At 39.0% G+C, this 20,022-nt stretch overlaps 2 protein-coding genes across 8 annotated transcripts; one reads left to right on the top strand and one right to left on the bottom strand.

Moving 5' to 3' along the window:
• Nucleotides 1–211: 211 nt before the first annotated feature.
• LOC129366759 (cell death-inducing p53-target protein 1 homolog) lies at nt 212–3,416 on the bottom strand. Of its 7 annotated transcripts, none has more exons than XM_055040775.1 (7): nt 3,330–3,416; nt 3,066–3,143; nt 2,769–2,803; nt 1,928–2,209; nt 1,759–1,800; nt 1,514–1,658; nt 212–829 (listed from the first exon to the last, which is right to left on the bottom strand). In XM_055040775.1, the coding sequence occupies exons 3-7, from the start codon at nt 2,779–2,781 to the stop codon at nt 721–723; spliced, it is 591 nt and encodes a 196-aa protein (XP_054896750.1). In that variant the 5' UTR covers nt 2,782–2,803; nt 3,066–3,143; nt 3,330–3,416; the 3' UTR covers nt 212–720. The 7 variants fall into 7 exon arrangements, with proteins under 7 accessions (XP_054896750.1, XP_054896751.1, XP_054896747.1 ...); XM_055040776.1 differs by having other exon boundaries at nt 3,070–3,143; XM_055040772.1 differs by having other exon boundaries at nt 1,928–2,803.
• Nucleotides 3,417–11,263: 7,847 nt separating this feature from the next.
• On the top strand, nt 11,264–19,936 carry LOC129367337 (somatostatin-like receptor F_48D10.1). Its single transcript, XM_055041700.1, has 5 exons — nt 11,264–12,249; nt 14,309–14,449; nt 14,517–14,789; nt 15,608–15,754; nt 16,485–19,936. The coding sequence occupies exons 1-5, from the start codon at nt 11,530–11,532 to the stop codon at nt 16,698–16,700; spliced, it is 1,497 nt and encodes a 498-aa protein (XP_054897675.1). The 5' UTR covers nt 11,264–11,529; the 3' UTR covers nt 16,701–19,936.
• The last annotated feature ends 86 nt before the right edge of the window (nt 19,937–20,022 follow it).

The following is a 20,022-nucleotide window of genomic DNA, read 5'->3' as shown; positions in this document are numbered from 1 at the left end:
TGACAATATAATCTATTTATTTGCCTCTGCCTGGTGGCAGTTTTGTACATACCAGTTTTACATCTTCAGTTAATCAGAGTGACTCTGTCTCCTTCCAGTGACAATATGTAGCCCTGTGCATCATGATGCTCCAAATTAATCTATTTTTTAAATCGCATAACAGAATCGAGCCGATGTCTGCCAGTCATGCCACAGCAATTAACTGAGAGTGTGGGAATTTATGACATTTTATTATGTTTATTATGTCATTACATTTAATGGTATAAAGTAATGTAGCATTTTTATGGTAAAATTGACCCAACAATGTATCAAATACAAGCCCACATACCCACCCACATACGCACACACACACACACACACACACACACACACACACACACAAACAGGTCTTTCCAGGTAAACTGTCTTTTTGACCTGTCACAGTTTTGTTTCTTCTACTTAAAGAAACAATTTCTTATGTGATGATGAACAACATTATCTTTATTAAAAACACCCAAGGCAAGAGTCTGACCAAAGGCAGAACCTAGTTTTGGACTAGGGGTGTTTTATATATTAATCCTGTTAATTCAAGAACTTGAACATCAATTTAAATAAGCAGTAGTTTCTTTGGCTACATAAACAGAAGACAATGACAAAAATGCATCACACACACACACATATATGCTGGATATATATCATAACTTCATAAATTTCAATAGCTGCAGGATTGACCACTGCAGTTCAACCCATGCGGCGGTAGACGTGCAGAATGTTGTTGCACTGCGGGCAGGTATGCTGCACATCCTTGCAGGAACCCACACAGAACGGGATCAAACAGAAAGGCCAAATCCTGGACAAGAAATATAAATAAAAAGAGAACAATAATAGTGAGACCGTTTGACTCTTAAAAAATTAACTAATTCGAAGCTGTGCAGTCTTTATCTGTATTCTGTATTATCTGTATCTGTATTCATTTTGTGCAAAAATCGGATATCAGATAATGGTTCCTGTTTCTCCTTTTCTGTCTTTTTTTCCCTCTCCCTCCACATCTGTTTCTTCCTCTTCTTCCTCATTCCTACTCTGACAGGGATGTCAGAGTAGGAATGAGGACATCCTGTCTCTCAGTTACAACTATTCAACCACAGCTGACTGTGTCCTTATCTGCTATGAAACAGCGGCAACAATAAACTTTTTAGTACTTTTGCAAATAATTAATATTAGAGCATAAATGCAAATACAGAAATTCAACTGAAGAAATTTGCAAAACTAAAAGGAAGTGAATCACTGGCTTTATCTGAATTTCTCTTGATTTGTCAGTTCAGCACATTTGGTTACACTAATTTGTTATTTCTTTCTCTCTCAGTTTCCCCCTGTTATTATAAAAGCTGTCAAACTGACGCAGTTTGAGATATAACCGTCCTGCTGTGGCTGCAAGGGAGCAGCAATGGACCTTAACACCAAACCCGTTGTTTGTCAAACCTCTCAATGATGAACTGAAACAAAGAATAGTTCAATATTTGAACTTTTTACTCACCCAAAAATAAACAGTGTCCCAAAGACGACCCAAGTGAGCGTGCCCAATTTGTATTCAGTTACGGTCATAACTTGTTTCTTGCAAAACGGACACGTCTTGTTTCCAGCAGTCTCAGTTAGTCTCGGTTGCACCACCACAGGGTTTTCTGTCAATAACACTTTGTTAACTTTTGAACTCCTTTCTATATATTTTTAAACTTCAGACTCATTTTCAATAGTAAGACATAAACTGAGAAAGCAACTCACCAGGTTCAGTCTTCTGATTTTGATTTATGACTGTTTGATGAACTAGACGTGTAAAAACATTGAACTTGGAGTTAATTGAACGAATTACAAACTGGTCAAGATTTGGAAAAGAGACAATGATTGGAGGAAAAGTGGTGAAATTATGGTGAAATGCCCTCTGATCTCTTACCAAGCTGGATATTTGTCTGAGGAGCAGGTTGGGCATATTGCTGTGCAACAGGCTGGGCATATTGCTGTGCAACAGGCTGGGCATATTGCTGTGCAACAGGCTGGGCATATTGCTGGGCAACAGGCTGGGCATATTGCTGGGCAACAGGCTGGGCATATTGCTGTGCAACAGGCTGGGCATATTGCTGGGCAACAAGCTGGGGCGCCGCGCCGTACCCCAGTGGTGGACCAGGATATGAAGTAGCTGCAGTATACGGAGGAGGTTGAACACCTTCCATTTTATCTGTTAAAAAAGTAAAAAATAAAATAAAATCATGATAGCAACGCTGTAAAATATGAAACGTCTCCATCAGTTCTTCTGATGCCTTTAAGTGAGGAACTAAAATGTGACACCAAGCTTGTCAAGTGCCGAAGGGGGAAGAAAAGAATGCACAAAAAGTCGTCTGTCAGGTTGGAACAAGCATCTTGTCAGCATGCCAGCATCTTGCTTCTCAAACTGGTTCGGAGCAGTTTTACCTGTTTTACCCAAAGTAAGTACATAGTGATGAGATTTACTGGTAATAAAAAGGAATGCATCTGAAAAGAAACCAAATAGACGAAGATTGCTGGCCTTTTTGAACCAGTCCACATAAAAAGAAGTCACCTTTTCTTTAAACATTGCCATCTGTTACACACTACTCCCAACGCTTCGCCAGACTAAAAAAGGCTTTTGTTTGCCACATTAACTTGGTTCCAAAGCTAAAAAATAGCCTTTGCTCTTTCAATATGACACCTGAAATGACTGACACACGTTCCACCATCATGTTTGTGAGAAACATAAACTTGCTTTTACTCTGTATTACCTGTAAACTCCATTAGCAGGTTCTTCTGAGGGAATCTAAATATTATAGAAAATTCAACATTTTTAGTATTTCTTTCAAGTGAAACTGATAAATGCAGACAGATATTCTTGAAGCTTTATTTCTGTTTATTATATTGAATTATTTCTGCTTAGCGCTGATAAAACAAATGACGTCACTTTTTGTTTAAACATTGAAGAATCTATTCTTAGATTCTTCTTTAATCTAAGAACATTACTTTAGAAAAAAACAAAAGCATTTTTGATACACTAATGTGGGTTTAATAAAAAAAAATCATACTTGCTTATAGGTTGCTGTTTTTATAAAGTCTCTGAAAAACAATTCTCACTGGAGCGCATACTAAGCCAAGCGAAGAACCTGTATTTTGTAATAAACACAGAAAGAAACCAGTAAAACCGGATGGTTTCAGCTTTACTGAGAAACTGATCAAGTCTGTGCTTTTCATAGGAATCTGACATTAAAAAGGCAACATAATGTATTATTGAGATTTTAATAATACTTCAAATTTTCTTCACTAGATGTATATGTTTTAGATTTTCTCACCTACATAAGGATTTGCTGAATGCCTTGAAATCCGACCAGGGAGATGTACAACAGCTACACCGTCTTCGTCATCTGACAATGTACAGCGATTAGATGTGAAACCAACTCTGCCAGAGTGAAGGTGGAGCAACAGGTGGGAGGAAGTAGGTCAGAAACATGGCTTCTTTAAAAAAGATTGTCATCCTCTGGCTGCCTGGTGAAAATTTGAAAAGACAAGTAGAATGATTTATTTTAGTTTTGTTTAGATTTTTACTGGCAATCCGTAACGTTGGGTATACTTCTTAAATTTATAAAAACTTTCAAAGAAAGAGGAGGGCTGGAGTTATTGGAACCTAGTCCTTAGATGCTGTTTTAATGTTTCTGCATAATGTTCTTTCCTTGTGATGCTACTCAATGTAATGCTCCAGTTCCTCCTGCATTAAAACAACTCCACAGCATGATACTGCCACCACCATACTTTCTGATATGATATGAGGGTTGAAAGTAAACCCCCACCCTTCTTTTTCTAGAGAAATTCATCCATGCATTTAGTCGCATCAATTACTGCGACAGCGTCTTCACAAGTCTGTCCAACAAATCAGTCAAACAGCTGCAGCTGATCCAGAAGCTGCTGCTCTCGTTCTCATTGAAACCAGGAAGATAGAGACATAACACCAGTTTTAAAGTCCTTCACTGGCTCCCTGTAGCTCAAAGTATAGACTTTAAATACTGTTATTTTATAAATCACTGGACAGTGAGCACCACAATACATTAAAGATCTGTTGTTGTTGTATCAACCGTCCAGACCTCTCAGGTCTTCTGGTTCTGGTTCTGCTCTGCATCCCCAGAACCAGAACCAAACAAGAAGCAGAATTCAGCTTCTATGCACCACACATCTGGAGCAAACTTACAGAAAACTGCAAAACTGCTGAAACACTGACTTCCTTTAAATCTTGACTAAAAACCCAGCTGGTTAGAGATGGATTTAAAACTTAATCAATTACAAATTTAATGGTGGAACTTGACTTCATGTTTTGATTGTTGAGTCTATGTTGCATGACTTTGTGTTTTTATGATGTAAAGCGCTTTGAAATGCCTTGTTACGGAAATGTGCTATACAAATAAAATGTGATTGATTGATTGATTGATTGATTGATTGATTGATTGATTGATTGATTGATTGATTGATTGATTGATTGATTGATTGATTGATTGATTGATTGATTGATTATGGTCTTTGTCCTTAAATGTATTATCAAACTGTAATCTGGCTTTTTAAAAATATTGATTTTGATCTCTGGCTCATCTAGAGCCCACAAACCACCATGAAGGCAAAGCGAAATCGAAGATAAAACAAAAACACATGTCCAAAAGTGCAAACATTTCAGGCTGATGAAACACATTCATGTTGTAATAAGTTTTTACAGGTGGACCTATAAAATTTGGTAATATCAATATCACTTATTTCTTTGTCACAGAAATTGAAGGTGACATTAGCGTGGACACATAATTATAGCTGTTTAGAGATTGATTTTGATTGATTTTTGACTGTTGTGCTATGTCTACTTAATTCAATGAAGTGTATTGCTTTATTATTATTATTATTATTATTATTATTATTATTATTATTATTATTATTATTATTATTATTATTGTAGACAGTACACTATGGACACTATCTGCAATGACAGCCAGAAGATCTTTATAGATCAGGCTTTACATGTCATGAATGAATTTATAAGATATAATTACACTGTCAAAAAGATGTTGAACATTTTCAATGCTCGATACATTCAGAGTTTTTGAGTTGTTATGAAACGAGGTCCTTCAAGTGATTCTGGTTGGCAGTTTTTCTAACACCGACTTATTTTTAACGTTAGGCTGAAAAGCTTTCTTTGTTCTCAAGGTTGCAGCCTATTCTCTTGTTCTCTATAACTGAACTGGAATCTCAGGGTAACACAAGTAAAGCACACATAACAACTGACATAACAATGTTTTAATTCAACTTAACCTGCTGTGTGTTTCAGGCTGTTTTTAAAAACCAATGAAAAACCCAATGGGGAAAACAACATGTGACATTTTGTGTCATTTCTTTGTCCTTTGGAGCATCAGTAAGAATATTTTATTTCTCATTTAGTTCTGAAATGAGGGATGTGCAAAGTGGAGCCCACAGGTCATTTGCTGGACTTTTGTTGATTTTCTGCAACTCACAACTGGAATTAAAGAGGGCAAAACTTGACCCGACTAAAATGGGTGAGTGCTGCAAATGATAACCCAAAATATCATGGTGAGATATTCTTCGTAAGACACAACCCGGACTATACTGATTATAATAATGCTTTTTATTATGTTTATGAAAGTTAGAAATTTCACCAAAAACAAAACTGAAAACCCCCCAAAACTTTCCATAAAAACAATCCACCGCAGACATGAAGGCCACTAGGTGAGGGATTTCATGTAATATTTTGCATCACATTTGTTACTGTAAACAAACTATCACATGCTAAGCAGGTGAAAAAATATATAAACAACACTTTCAGAAAATTTAATGTTTAAAAAACAAACAAAAAGCTTCATGGGGCTTCATGCGTGGCGCACCATAAAAGTTTGCAGAAATTGATGAATAAAGTCTTTTTCTTTATTCATCTTGAGTTCTTAATTTTCTCCAATTTGCTGACATAATTGACTTCACATAGCTCATTTCTGTGTGTCCAGGCTTTCATCCACTCTAGTTGATTAAACATTCTTCAGACAAACACTCTGGTTTATTTCTTGTTACCTGCGGCATTTAATTTCAACTGTGCTTGACGTGTTGTTATCATTGTTCCCTGGAGGAGATCCAGAAAAGCCCATATATTCATAATTAAACATCTGACAGCTCTAATGGACAGCCGGGGAAGACAAGTTGACAACGTGGCTTTTAGCTTTTCCCTCGTGTGCGTTGTGTGGATTCCAACTGTGGTTCAGTGTTTCACAGGCTGCAAGAAGCACATCAGGTCTGGTGGAGAAGGATTGAGGGCTGCGAATCTGGAAGATTTTAGTTGTGAAGTGATTTTATAATTGCACTGACATGTTTCTTCTTACTGGAAGTGGTAGCCAAAAATAGTCCAGACTTTAATCTCTCAAATAATCTGGGGATTAGATTGATAGCAGAGAAGCCTTCCCACCTCTGAAACTTGTAACTTATCATCAGATGTTGTTACAAATACCAGTGGAGACGTGCAGAAAGCTGCTCAGCAATCACAAGAACCTAACTGCTGTACAATGAAGATTTTGTTTTGCTATATTTTGCCGAACAGTGTTACGCTGTCTACCCCACGGCCCTCTTGTGGATTATTGAAAACAAGCTTCTTTGAGGCGGCAGCTCTACCAAACTAAATAATTTTCTCATAATTAACCATCAATGATTAAAAAAATAACTATTTTGGTTATTATATATTTCAAAACACGACAAGATATTTTTGTAAGCTATTACATGGCAAACCAAAAAAAAGCAAAACGTAAAGTCTAGGGAATTTCATCTTGAAACCAAAAACTAACAGCAATTAAAGGGGAGATGAAGTGTAAAGGGAATCTAACCTCAGATGAAGTCCTGAGGGACCAAATATCTAATCTTTGAAGCTGCTGATATGACAAGACCAGCCATGATTGGAAAAAATCTCCGTGCTCCAAAAGATGGGAAGGCAATTACCGGGCTTCAAGCCCGTCCCTGTCGCCCGCATGGTGTGCTAACCTTTCATGTCCAAACATCGTACTTTGAACGACCTTGACAGGAGATCTAAACAAAACAAAACTGTTTTTTTTTTCAGACTAAAAAACACAACCAAGGAATTCCCAAAAGACTGAAGAGTTCTTGATGAACTAATTTAAAAACATAACAGGAAGAGTCGATCTTCATTTTACGTGCCTTTTCGAAACACAGATTGCTACTTATGTTTCCTCACTTACACTTTGGAGTTGAGCTTTAAGAAAGTATGGAAAGCCATCTTGTTCTTTACTGGGTTCTGGTTTCTACCACCTAGACGCATGGAGGCTCAACATCAGTGAAGCTGCCTGGAGCTTTAAAGCTGAGACAACTGGAGCAAAACTGACAGTGAGTAAAAACAATTTTACAATATTCAGTCAAGTGGACCAGAAACCCACAGAATTTGATGATTCTGTGGGTTTTTCTGTTGGATTTTCCTGAGTTGACGACATCTCTTAAAGGGGTAGTATTATGTAACTGAAATAACAGTTAGTTAGTTAGTTAGTTAGTTAGTTAGTTAGTTAGTTAGTTAGTTAGTTAGTTAGTTAGTTAGTTAGTTAGTTAGTTAGTTATAAATACAAGTATTTAACAATTTAATCACGTTTTGTAATGTGGCCTTCTCTGCCCTCATATTGAGTTTAAATTCTACACATGCTTGACTCATTTGTGCAGAAACTGGCCTTTTTTTTCTTTCTTTCTCTTCTTTCTTTCTTTCACTTTCTTTCTTTCTTTCTTTCTGTCTTTCATGTCGTTATCTCCTGTTTTAATCAGCAGAGACAAACACTAAGACTTCATCTGTTCTGTGTTTTATTCATGTTTTAATTCAACAGGGTAATTATTCTGTGAAATATGATCCTACAGGGCAATTGAACTTTATTTACATTCGAACTGATTAACTAAAACTGGCGGCAGGTGTTTATCCAAGAGTTTTGAATGCCAGAATGAAACAAAAATAAGAGTTTGGCCTAAAAAGGGTTGTGTATATTGAGTATCCACTCTACCTGTCAGTGTGATTATTTCTGTAAAAGCAGAGCTTTCAACAGGACTGCTTTTGGTTTAGTTTATTTGATTTTAAATCTTTTTGTGTGCCCTGTGGAGAAATTTAAGGCACTCCACACTGACAAAAACATGCATTAATGAACGTCTATCTGAGGTGCTGAAAAGTAGATAAGTAAAATGTAAATTGCAGGTTCTGGAAGTGTGGAAGTATTTGCGACTAATCAATGCCGCCTTAGTCCTTCTGCCTTCCACTTCACAGACAGGACGGTTTTGTTCTGTTTTGGGCGATTGCTGTTTTTATGTGACGCATGATTGCTCTGCATGAGCGCGACTACCAACTGAGAAATTGGAGACAAATTCACAAAAGTAAAACGCAAACGACTGCAAAAAGACAAAGCATGACGACTCACGAAGCTTTGAAAGGTCCGAGGGCTGCAGAGTTGGAATCGATGCTGCGGATGTGTGTGACGGATGACGAGTGAAGCCTCTTTGATAAACTGACACAACAGAGAGTAAACACAGAAGCAATAATCTGCAGCGAGAGGCTGCCAAACAATCCTGACTGCGGCCTCCTTTCTAGCTCTCTCTGTTTACATGAATACATTTCTGTTCTTCCCATGCAACAGTGCCAGAAATGTCATTTAGTAACTCCCTCACTGTTGCCTCCCTTGAAGGTCACATGTACTTCATTGTCTTTTATCGCTGTGTTACTCAACATGCTCTGAAAGGGATTTAAGGTATGAACAAAAGAGAGACGCAAAAAGTGATTTGTTGTGATGTCTTTTATTTGCCATCTGCCTTTTCTTCGCATGAACACTCTCCAGAGCACAAATGCTCACAAACGTGCGATCTAGACTTCCATGACAACTGAGAAGAGCCCTCTTCCTGAGAAAACAGCTTGATTGGACCAGGAGCTCTCAAACAGCAGCTTAATAAGCAGGAGAAAGATCAAATTTACCGCATATTTGTTTCTGCGTCGTTTTTCTTGGTCAGGAAATTATTCAACAAGTGCGTAAATGTGAACCATGAACTGTAGAGTCAATTAGAGCACGCTTTCATTTTTGAAAGGTTTCTAATTATTCCAGCTTCTTAGATGCACATGATGATTGAATGTCAGAGTCTTTGAGAAATATCTGAAAATCTCATTTAAAAACATTGTGAGTTTTTTCTCCTCTAAAGTTTCCGTTTGCAACTTTATTAATCCAAATCCAGGGATCTTTCTGCCAATGAAACTTAATGCATTGCAGCGCCTCAGCCGCCTCCCTTCATCCTTTTATTTTCTCTGCCAAAGGTCCGCTGCCTGAGTGGAGCGATCCAATCTCTTAGACAGGTGAACTGACAATCGAAACAAAAAGTGACGCACAGACCTGTCTGAAATTGAGTGGAAATGTGCTTCTTGACTGGCACATCTTAAATGCTTTTAAAATTACAGAGAAGAGATGAGGACATTGTGTGAGTGGGCAATTTACAGCTGCAAACCTCAACTCATGAGGGAAATGTGTCTGAACTGAAAGGTCAGAGTCAGTGAAACTCAGATCTGCTACTTTGTCGTTGGCTTGTATTGATGTTGAAACCCTACGTTACGAACCACATCACCTGTTTTTGGATGAAGTCAAACTTGAATTAAGTTACTTCCCTTATTATGCAAAGGGTGAACATTCAGGTATAATTCCTTTTGAGACCTCCATCTGTTTTCTAAGAACAAAACTGATCAAGTGATTATGTTGCTAAATTTGACGCTTCCTTCATAAAAATTAAAAACTCTGCCTGTGGTTGTTTCTCGTCAGTTTTAGGCACAGAGGTAAGCATGTCCATCAAATGCCACATTAAATCACTTCTTAGTTATTTATTTGTTTGGTGAAAAGTTGCTCTGATGGATGGAAACAAGATGAAGGCTGCTGCCCACTTGCAGAGCTTCTGTTCTCCTCATAGCTGTGAGTTTGTGATAATGAAATGAAGGCTGGGGGAAAAAAATAATAAAAAATCTCTTCCCAGAATTCAAATAACACCCGATTATGTTCACTTTCATGTTGTGTTAGTGATATTGGATAAAATGTGAAAATTTGCAAATGCACCATTACTCCTGACAGCTTAAGCTCCGGCTGTCAGTCATTTTGAAGATATGCTTTCTTTTCAGTGGCCATTTTGGAGAAATAATACTTTAACAATTCTGGTGTGTGTTTTTTCTTCTTCTGTGTTCATATTTTGATTTTATTTTTTTCTTGTTTATTTAATCATGCTAGATGTTGCCAGGTCAGTCCATTCCTTCATATTTAGGTCCCTTGATTCTTCTCGCTTGTGTTCTCTATCATTTTTGAGTGTATTGTTGGTGTTGAGTGTTTTCTCCCCTCTAGTCACTGTTCCTTCACACCAGCAACCAGATCCAACCAACCCGTTTCTTATCCAATAATCAAGACTCCCAGTATTTAAGCTCCTCTCCTTTTCTTGCTTTAACTCTGTTCTGTTGACCTCAAATGACCTTCATGCACATTCTTCTTCTTATCGGACTGAGCGTGAGATATTTGGGAGAAGGATCTGTCATTATGCGCAAATCTGGAAGAGCTTTAATACTTAATACTCATACCCACAAAAGATGGTACAACAAAACAAATAAATGCAAATATACTCTACATGTTCTGCTTTGAATCTAAAAGTATCTTCCAATTCTGTTTTCCCTTTGTTTTAAAAACGATGCACTACTTTGTGTCACTAAATAAAAAGTTTGCAATCTGACAAAATGAAAAAGAACCAAGAGCGCTTTGTGCTGCGAGAAATAAAATCTCAACAGTTGCTGCAAGATGCCATAGTCCTTCTTATTAAAGCAGAGAGAGATTAAAAATTGAACTTCATTGCTTCATTACGGAGTCTGTCTGAATCCCTCTCTTTCTTTCTCTTTCTCTCTCTGATCAAATCACATGAAGGAGAAGGAGGAGAACAGCTTTGAGCCCAAAGTTAAAGGAGATGCGGCGCAGCTGCAGCTCAGCACCACGGACAGCGAACGGCGCCGTCATTTTCTGTCAGTGGGAAAATCCTCAGAATGTCTCGAAGGTAAAGAGGCTTTTTCTTGGACTAACGAAGAATTTTTGATGATTTTTTTTCTTCAGCCTTTTTTCAATGTAAGACGAACTCTGACTTTGTACATTTTTACTCGTTAAATGTCTCTTAAATATCGTATTCCGCCATTATATAAATAAAAAAGGAGTAGCTTTAGCAAGGGTTTATATGACATAATTTATCCTGTGAAACTCCTATTGAAGAATCCAGATATATAAATGTAAATCCAAGCAGATGCGCTGTGCGTAAAAGCGGTCAACCGCTCGGTGCCATTGGGCTTTGGCGCGCGGCGCACTTGTTCGGCTCGCTTAGTTATTTGGAAATCAGATTTTAAAAATATATGAAAGAGGCTGAGGTGAAGCTTTTCCAACCACACCAACCTCTCGTGTGAGATCTAATTGTCTCTAGTCTAAGCTCAGTTATATGTGGGTGAAAAGCTCTTTTTTTCAATCGACTTCACATAAGAAAAGCAGAAAGTCGCACTTCACTGTCGCAGCTCTGTTTTGCTCTGAAACGAGACCACTGCAGTCTGTTTTCGGAATCAGAACTGCATGTGGATCGTACACAATGGACCCTCCGGACCCGTCCTGGTATCCACTCCCTCCAGAACCCAACTCCTCTGCAGCCGCTGGCTCATCCTTTCTCTTTCCCTCCCCTCGTCTCCTGAACGTCTCCTCCAACGTGTCCACGCAGAGTGTCCCCTTCCAGGGCAGCAGCGCCCCGGTCACCGCTATTATCTACTTCACTGTCTTCTTGGTGGGTCTGGCCGGCAACACACTGGCCATTTACGTGGTGCTGCGCTACGCCAAGATGAAGACCGTCACCAACATCTACATCCTGAACCTGGCGGTGGCCGATGAACTCTACATCATCGGACTGCCCTTCCTCACCACGCAGAACGTGCTCTCGTACTGGCCCTTCGGCTCGTTCCTCTGTCGTGTGGTGATGACTGCGGACTCCATGAACCAGTTCACGTCCATCTTCTGCCTCACGGTCATGTCCATGGATCGTTATCTGGCCGTGGTCCATCCGATCCGCAGCACCAAATGGAGACACCCCCGCGTGGCCAAGGTGGTGAGCGCAGCGGTGTGGGCCGTGTCCTTCATCGTGGTCCTGCCGGTGGTCATCTTCTCTGATGTGCAGGTATATCTTTAGGCCATATCTTCATTTCATTTGAAGATAAATAAATCATCATCATTAAATATCAACTAAACACATTCAGTTGGAAGACAACATTTATTGAAAGTGCAACAAATAAAAAAACAAATAAATGAATAGATTGAAGATACTTTATTGTGTCAGTAACTACTGAAAGGTTCGTCATAAAACATAAATTATTTATAAAGTATCTCGTTGATTGATATGGGTTTTTGTACAGACAAAAGCATTTCATTATCTGTCCACAGGGGGCGCTAGGGCGCATCAGGAGTGTCTGTTTTTTTGTGCCAGCCTTGCAGATCAAAGTTAGTGGGTGGGACAAATGTTGAAGTGGAGATGGTTAGCCTGAGGTAGACTTGCTGCAGTGGATCCAACACAGCTAAGACAAAATCAAAGTGTCAAAAAAAACTGGAGAAAATAATTAAGTGTGTGTATATATGACAATTTTTTAGCCTGAAAATCTACAACTAAGAGTGATAAGACCACAGTCTCCATTTGTATTGTGTTTTTTTTAACCAGATCAATTGTGACCTACTTTCATATTAGTTGTTTTTAAGTTAGTTTTTGTGCTATATACTGTTTTTATCTAGAGCTGTGTGTTTCAATGTGTTTATAATTTCCCTTATGGAAAACAAAACACACAGGGTGTCACATGTCAACAAAACATGTGGCCTCCTGTGTTTTGCACACATTTCTCCATGGTAATAAAGTGTGAAACCTATGGAAGTTAACTTGCCCATCTTGTCCAAGGACACAGTGACACAGACAGAGCAGGGATTTGAACCAGCAACCTCTGCTCAGTTACAAATCAAGCCTTTAACCTGCTGAGCCCAAAACGAACTGCATGAAAAGCTGAGGTGTTCAGAAACTGTTGGTTCCTCTAAATCCAGAACCTTCATTGTTTCCTGCAGCTTCTCCATCAGCATAAAAATTAGTTTGAAATTCAATTTTCAGTTTCTTTTTTCCAACTTGCATTTTAACGCACGTTTGGTGTGATTTTACAAATTCATCCAGTTATGTTAACTTCTGTTATATAATCACATCTTCATTCTGTTTTTTCTGAATAGTTGTATCAGTGTCCTTCTGAATTAATGAAGATGTAGAAACTAATCCGGATTTTTAGCTGGCGGTCAGTAATTTTCTCCTGTGCTGTTGGTTCTGCTGTTGTCCAAACTGTTGATGTAGTTTTATATAAAGTTAACCTTGAGTTGTTTGACTTCAGTTTGTCATGGAGAAATAAATCTTCTCCATGCACTGAATGATCAGCTGACCAGTTAAAGAGGAATAAAATAGTTAACATAAAAGTTTCTTGACTTCTTAGGTATTTAATATTGGGGGGTTTTTTTTGTTGTTGTTGTTTTTTTCAAAATCCCATTTATTTAACCGGTTCTTATCTTAGTTGCATCACAATCATATCTGGAATGAGATGCATTTTACAAGTCAGATCACATGATCTTCAATGAGTCAATTTCTCAAATAAGAAAACTCACATTGGCTTTCAAGACAGCACTAATGTGATGAGACAGTGTGTCCTCGGGAGCCGACATCCTGCATGTTTCAGTTCTCTCCCTGGTTGCAACAACAACCTTTTCTGAATGTCGATGTTCTTCTTAGGCCTCCTAATGAACCATCATTGGATCCAGGTCCGATAAACCAGGGAGAGAACTGAACATGTAGGATGCTGGGTCTCGAGGACACACTTTGGGCACCACTATTATGAGTGAAAACAGGATCATAATGGGGCGGAGGAACAGGTGTGCTGCTTACAGTTCAGGTGTGACAAAGACAGGGTCGACTGCCAAAGAAGCTGATTAAACACAATAAGATGGGAACTTCTGTGACAATGCGCAAAACAGACGTGGCAAAGAACGAGCAAAATATTAGTTCTAAATTTAATCTCAAAACGCTAAAAAAAGCCACAATATATACTTCCTGTTAAAACAAGAAAAACCTTCTATAATAATAAACTGATTCTTCAATCTTTACTTCCAAGCTCAAACCAATCTGTTTTAAAAAGATCTTTTTTTCCTCTAATGTCACTCAGGACATGTTTAACTCCTGCAACATGAACTGGCCGGAGCCAAAGGATGTTTGGTCGACGGCCTTCATTATTTACACTGCCACAGTGGGTTTCTTTGGGCCGCTGCTCATCATCTGCCTCTGTTACCTGCTCATTGTTATTAAGGTACGTTTATACTTCCTACCTGTCAGACGTCCCTTCTGGCGTTGAAGAGGCATTAAATATTATGCAGGTGAAGTCGTCCGGGGCCAGGGTGGGCTTCATTAACCGCCGGCGTTCAGAGCGAAAGGTGACGCGCATGGTGGTGGTCATCGTGGTGGTGTTCGTGCTCTGCTGGCTGCCGTTCTACATCACCAACATGGTCAACCTGGTGGTCATCATCCCCGAGTCCAGTGTCACTGCCGGGATCTACTTCTTCGCTGTCGTCCTGTCCTACGCCAACTCCTGTGCGAACCCGCTGCTCTACGGCTTTCTGTCCGATAACTTCAAGCAAAGCTTCAGAAAGGTCTGCTGAAAATCCTCCAGCCTTAAAACCGAACCACAAAATTGATGAGGTTCTCGAAATTACCATGCCATGTTGTTCAATAGTCCGACTTTTCTTTCTGCTTGTTTGTGTTGTTTCCATTACTCGCCTTGTTTCCTGCTTCACTCTCTTGTGCTCTTTCTTTGGTTACAGTCTTGGTTTTCCCATCACTCCTGCCTTTCTTTATTCCTTACCAGATGATCCACGTGTTTCTTCTTTAGGCAGGTCCCACTCTCAGTTGGTTTGAACAATTAAAAATGCAGCACATTTTGTTACATTCATGATTTCTGACCTATTTATAAAGTATCTATGACACTTTTGAGGTTGTGTGGTGAGTGCAGATTGAGACGGGGCCTTAAATTTTGTGGTGTGCCTTTTTGTCAACATGCCATTAATTACATTTTGGCAGATCCCATATTTTATGTTTTTCTGTTTTATAATGTAGGGATTTAGGTAAGGAAACAGACATTGTAATAGTGCAGTATTTCTCAAACTGTCATTTTATTGTGATTTGTTACACGTAGAGAGTGTATCTCAAGCTTTTGGTTTCATTTTTGTACATTTTTAATGATCATGGACTTCAGCATATTTGCCAATGCCCACGCGCCAAACCCAGCCAGTCTCTCGACTCTAGAGGTTTCCATTTGACCTGTAAATTTGGTGAGTATCGCAGAAAGCAAGAACCCTGACACCAAGCCACGGAAATGAGAAAAAAATTACAGTTCCAGTTCCTGGAAATCTCTCATGTGGATGTATAATCTTTCTAGATAACCTTTAAAGCTGCTCTTTTGACCCTACAGGTGCTCTGTGTTAAGGGTATGAGGTGTGCCGCCAATGGTGTCGACGACGGTGACCCCAGCGCTCCACGCACAGAGAAAACTACGGCGCAGGACTGCATCCTGCTCTCCCCTCGTAACGAGGTCTATCACGACGCACAGAGCAGCCAGGTAACCTCGTTATGTAGGTCGCGTTTTGTGGGAGGTAATGTGAAAATGAAGATGTTTGGTGCATATAAAGGAGAAGCAGGAAAACAAATGGGTCCTTAATGTACAGATTGTGAACGTTGTCTAGTATCATGCAGAACAATTACATTATTGGCTTTTAAGAACGAAGAACTGAAAGGAAACAGTTTGGCTCAGGCAGCTTCATCAAGTCCAATAAGAAGAGCTGTAAATCCGCCATAGTGGCTCTGAGACTCCCTTCATGCTACATCAGCTGGTTCAGGCTTATGAAAACATAAGTCACAAATTCAGACATTTAGTTGCTGATGTTTAGATTTGTGTGAAAGTGTTTTAGCGTCTCAAACTTTCCCACTTTTCACACTTGACACAACTATATACTGTATTGTTTTCAATTAGGACTTTATGAGACAGACCAACACAAAACACTGCAAAACTATGAAGCTACATTTTTTCAGACTGACAAAATCTTCAAAACCACATCTTTTTTTTCATTGAACCTACATTTTGTTGTTCTAACATGTAAAATCCCACAAAGCTAAAAATAAAGCTTGTGATTTCAATATGAGACAAGATGAAAAAGTGTCAAGACTTTTTCAAGGCATCGTCTCCTCAGTAATTTTACCTAACGAAACTACAAACTCCTTTATTTTCTCTCAGTACATCAGCGATAATTTTTTATGCATTTCTCTAACCTTTTCTCCTCGCTGTGCTCCAGATCTCACCCCACCCCACTGACAGTTTTAGCCCCCACTCAGCTGCCGACCTGAACCGCTCCACTCCAAAGTACCAGCTTTCCTCCTCGTTCCCGGGAACAGCCGCTACTGCGGCCGGAAACTCCTTCATCACTTCTGAGGCACCCGACCCTCCCACTACCACGGCCCTGACCACCGCCTCCTCCTCTGACTCCGTTGCTCCACTGGAACGACAGTGAGTGGACTGTGGGTCCCAGAGTGGGTCAGCAGAGAGGCTGGACTTGCTGTTTCAGATATCAAACCGAAAAGATGTTTTTTCTTTTTCCTGCAAGCTCACTTTAAACAAACTGCCGCACTTCTTCTTCTCATTGTGTGACAAACTGTTGAAGAGTTTTGTTTACCAAGCCCAACTCTTCATTAAGCCTCCCTCTGACATAAGTGCCTTTTCATCAGCTCTCAGTAATCATCTCAGCTTCTAAAGGAAGGCAGAAACATTCACACATTTTTTTTTTTTTTTTTTTTTTTTTTGCGAGTGCTTTGTGTCAAGGACTCTTTTAGCTTGGAACCATGTCCATGCTTACCAGAGCCAAATGCCTTTTACATTCAGAAAATAGGATCCGTACAACGTATTTCATATAACTAACACCAATGTTTTCATTTGTACTTTGTGGATTTTTGTATTTAATGGTCACACCAATTTCTTATCATTTACTACACAGTTATGATCAAAATGAACATCCTTTCAACAAGATCATTAATATCTCATTCAGTTTGGGCAGTAAGTTATGAATTTAACTTTCCTTTTTCTACAAAGAAGTGATTATACAACATGCAACTTCATTAGTTCCACAAATTACAACTTATTGTGAGTTATGTGTTTCATCATTATGTCATTATATAATGTCTTATCATTATATTATTCTTCCATGATGACAGGTGAGGCTCTGGCTCAGCTGCTTCCCCTGACCACATGTCTCTGATATCAATCACTCATTTTCAGCTGATTGGTTTCCTGCCACAAAGCCTTTATGCAAAGTCCACATGTGTCAGGATCATTGTCATTTTACAGCATCCTGCTTTGTCAAAGTTTCAACTATTTGACCCAAATTATCACCTTCTGCAGAGAGGAAACAGGTAAGGATATATTAATCGTTAAGATTCATGCCTGTCAGTGTGGTTGTCCACAGTTGCAGTGAGTTTATGCCAACCAAGAAGTGTCTGCTTCAAAACTAGCACCTTCAAATTCAAATGATAAAGAGAAACTTTGGAAAAATCTAGGTGAGGCTTTCAAACCTATGAGCACAAAGTAGGTAAAAGAATAGAAAGTGATCCCAAACCCAGATAAAAACAGGCAAACATTCACCTCATCCCCAAATCATGTACCCTGTCCTGACAAAGAATCAACCAGCTGAAATGACAGTTTCTTTCCAGGAGAATCAACCAATTGGCATTATCTTTCTCTCTTCTAATTAAAACATGGGCCCAATATTGAGCCAGAATTAGACCAGAAGTTGCTGATGGTAGGCTGGCCATTTTACTTCTGGCATTCACTTGGATTCCCTGTGGTAGATTTTTCTCAGTGAACAGAAGAAGTTGTGAATGATATTTTTCTGCGCTGTTTTGGAATCGTAGTCTGCCGGTAGTTTTAGGAATGGCAGCGGAGGAAGTGAACCAAATCGTCCAGTTAGTTTTGATCACATCTCCAAGTGTTGAATGGATGTTACCAGCCGCCCCGTTCAGCTTGGCACTTCTCTTTTCACAGTACAGGATGGTTGCAGCAATTTCTGGTAAGCTTCATAGCGTCAAACTTCGGCATTACAGCCATCTTGGTCAAACGTTAATAGCTTGTTAAAATTTAAAACATCAACACAATCCATGAATCCAGGAAGTTTCTCAATAACCAAGAACCCGGATCCCCTGTACAAAGTTAATAGCGTAGGACAAGGAGCTGGTTTTTACCAGCATGTGTGGGTGGTAAGTAAAATTTGCTTTCCTGCAAAACACTAACCAAATTGTTGGATGACTACTGAAAGACCACACAACATCTTATGCCTGACTGGGGAATATAGGCCACAGGATTTTTCAGACTAGCTGAAGCCAATTGAAAAAAGTCCTATAGAAACAAAAGTTCACATTTGTTTTGGTGTTTCGCCTCCTTCAAGTTGTCTTCTGACACCTCTCTCTGTCCTGCAGGACTTTTGCTTTGGCTGCTGACAACACCTTTGCAGATGGTCAGTAATCTATTCACACTCTCTATTTCAACTCCAAAATTCAATGGTGTAAGAGCGTGACCTCTGCTGAGACGCCATCATTTTGTGTAAAAATGGATTTCTGGGTTGGTTGAGTTAAAGACTGAGCTGAAGTCTCAGGGTTGTTAAAATTCACAATACATTCAAAAAAACAAGCACTATTGTATGTTGTATAATCTTTGCTTCCCTGTAAAAGAACAGCTCAAATTATTAACAAAAAAACCCTAATTAATATAATGCTGTCACCCATGAGGACATGGTGATTCTGATGGATCAGCATCTGTATATCTTGTGAAGTCTAATACTGCATATTATGTGTGATTTTTAAACTAGGCTTGTTGCTGTTTCCTACAGTGAATGTAAACGGTTGGCAGCTCAGAAAAAACTCAGCCAGCATGGAACAAAAAAACCTCTGACCTCTTTGTGCTTTCACTCTGTTTGTTTTGTGTGTGCGTGTGCTCAACTTTATTTGTGTCTCTTACATGGATTTGTTTTTTGAAAAGATGATTTTTTTTCAAATCCACAATTTCCGTGAGCTCATTGCTTCCTGGGTTATTGTGGGCTTCAGCTTTGACTCATTCCAGGCTGAACACCAGATGAGGTATTGAGATCTTGGGCTAAATCCCTTTGCATTTATATTTCCACTTGAGCTTTTAGAAACGATTATTGTGGAGATGTAACTGGGACACTCTGAAAAGGACAATTAGTGCTATAATCACAGTTCAAATGACTTTTAAACTCATTCGTTGTGCATTTGAAGCCCAACGATTTTCAAACTAAATTTCTGTGAATAAAAATTCAAAAAGAAAAAAAAAATTCTAGTGCTAACTTGTGCTGGCAGTATTGTTGTATTGTTATTTGTATGTTTTGTCTCTTCTTGTACTCATATCCAACAATCATCCATTGTGTAAATATATTAAGTCAATTTAGGACATCATATAATGAAGGCAGAGACTTTTATTGAAAAAGCACGTTAGTGCATAATGTGAGAGTAGAGCTTTTCCTGACGGATGGTTGTGCCTTCTATGCTTTGGAAAAAGTAATTTTTTCCTCAGTGCAAAGAAGCCGATTGGTTGAACATGATCAAGTGGAGCCAACAATTCAGAGAAAATTAACCAAGGTTGTTAATCATAAAGGCTTTTACGCACAAATTTCTTGAGTACCTGATAGTCATTGTTGTGAAGATGTGCTTTGGATGTCCTTGAAATAAAATGTTTTCAAAAATCTGGTCATGTCTTCTTCTTCTTTTTCTTGCACAAACACATCCTAACAACTCCAAGCGATCAGACTGAATCTCTGGAAGGAAAATAAG

This window comes from Poeciliopsis prolifica, unplaced genomic scaffold, assembly GCF_027474105.1.
Source record: "Poeciliopsis prolifica strain line A6 unplaced genomic scaffold, Auburn_PproV2 SCAFFOLD016, whole genome shotgun sequence".
Taxonomy (NCBI): domain Eukaryota; kingdom Metazoa; phylum Chordata; class Actinopteri; order Cyprinodontiformes; family Poeciliidae; genus Poeciliopsis; species Poeciliopsis prolifica.
This window is presented reverse-complemented; position numbering and strand designations above follow the sequence as displayed.

Bases quoted from the DNA above. Each gene is read 5' to 3' on its own strand.
- LOC129366759 (XM_055040772.1), bottom strand. From the start codon at position 2,276: ATGGAGACGTTTCATATTTTACAGCGTTGCTATCATGATTTTATTTTA. The intron at 1,801-1,927 runs GTAAGAGATCAG...TTACACGTCTAG, and splicing joins TCAGACAAATATCCAGCTTG to TTCATCAAACAGTCATAAAT. The intron at 1,659-1,758 runs GTGAGTTGCTTT...TGTTATTGACAG, and splicing joins AAATCAGAAGACTGAACCTG to AAAACCCTGTGGTGGTGCAA.
- LOC129367337 (XM_055041700.1), top strand. From the start codon at position 11,530: ATGTGGGTGAAAAGCTCTTTTTTTCAATCGACTTCACATAAGAAAAGC. The intron at 14,450-14,516 runs GTACGTTTATAC...AATATTATGCAG, and splicing joins ACCTGCTCATTGTTATTAAG to GTGAAGTCGTCCGGGGCCAG. The intron at 14,790-15,607 runs GTCTGCTGAAAA...TTGACCCTACAG, and splicing joins TCAAGCAAAGCTTCAGAAAG to GTGCTCTGTGTTAAGGGTAT.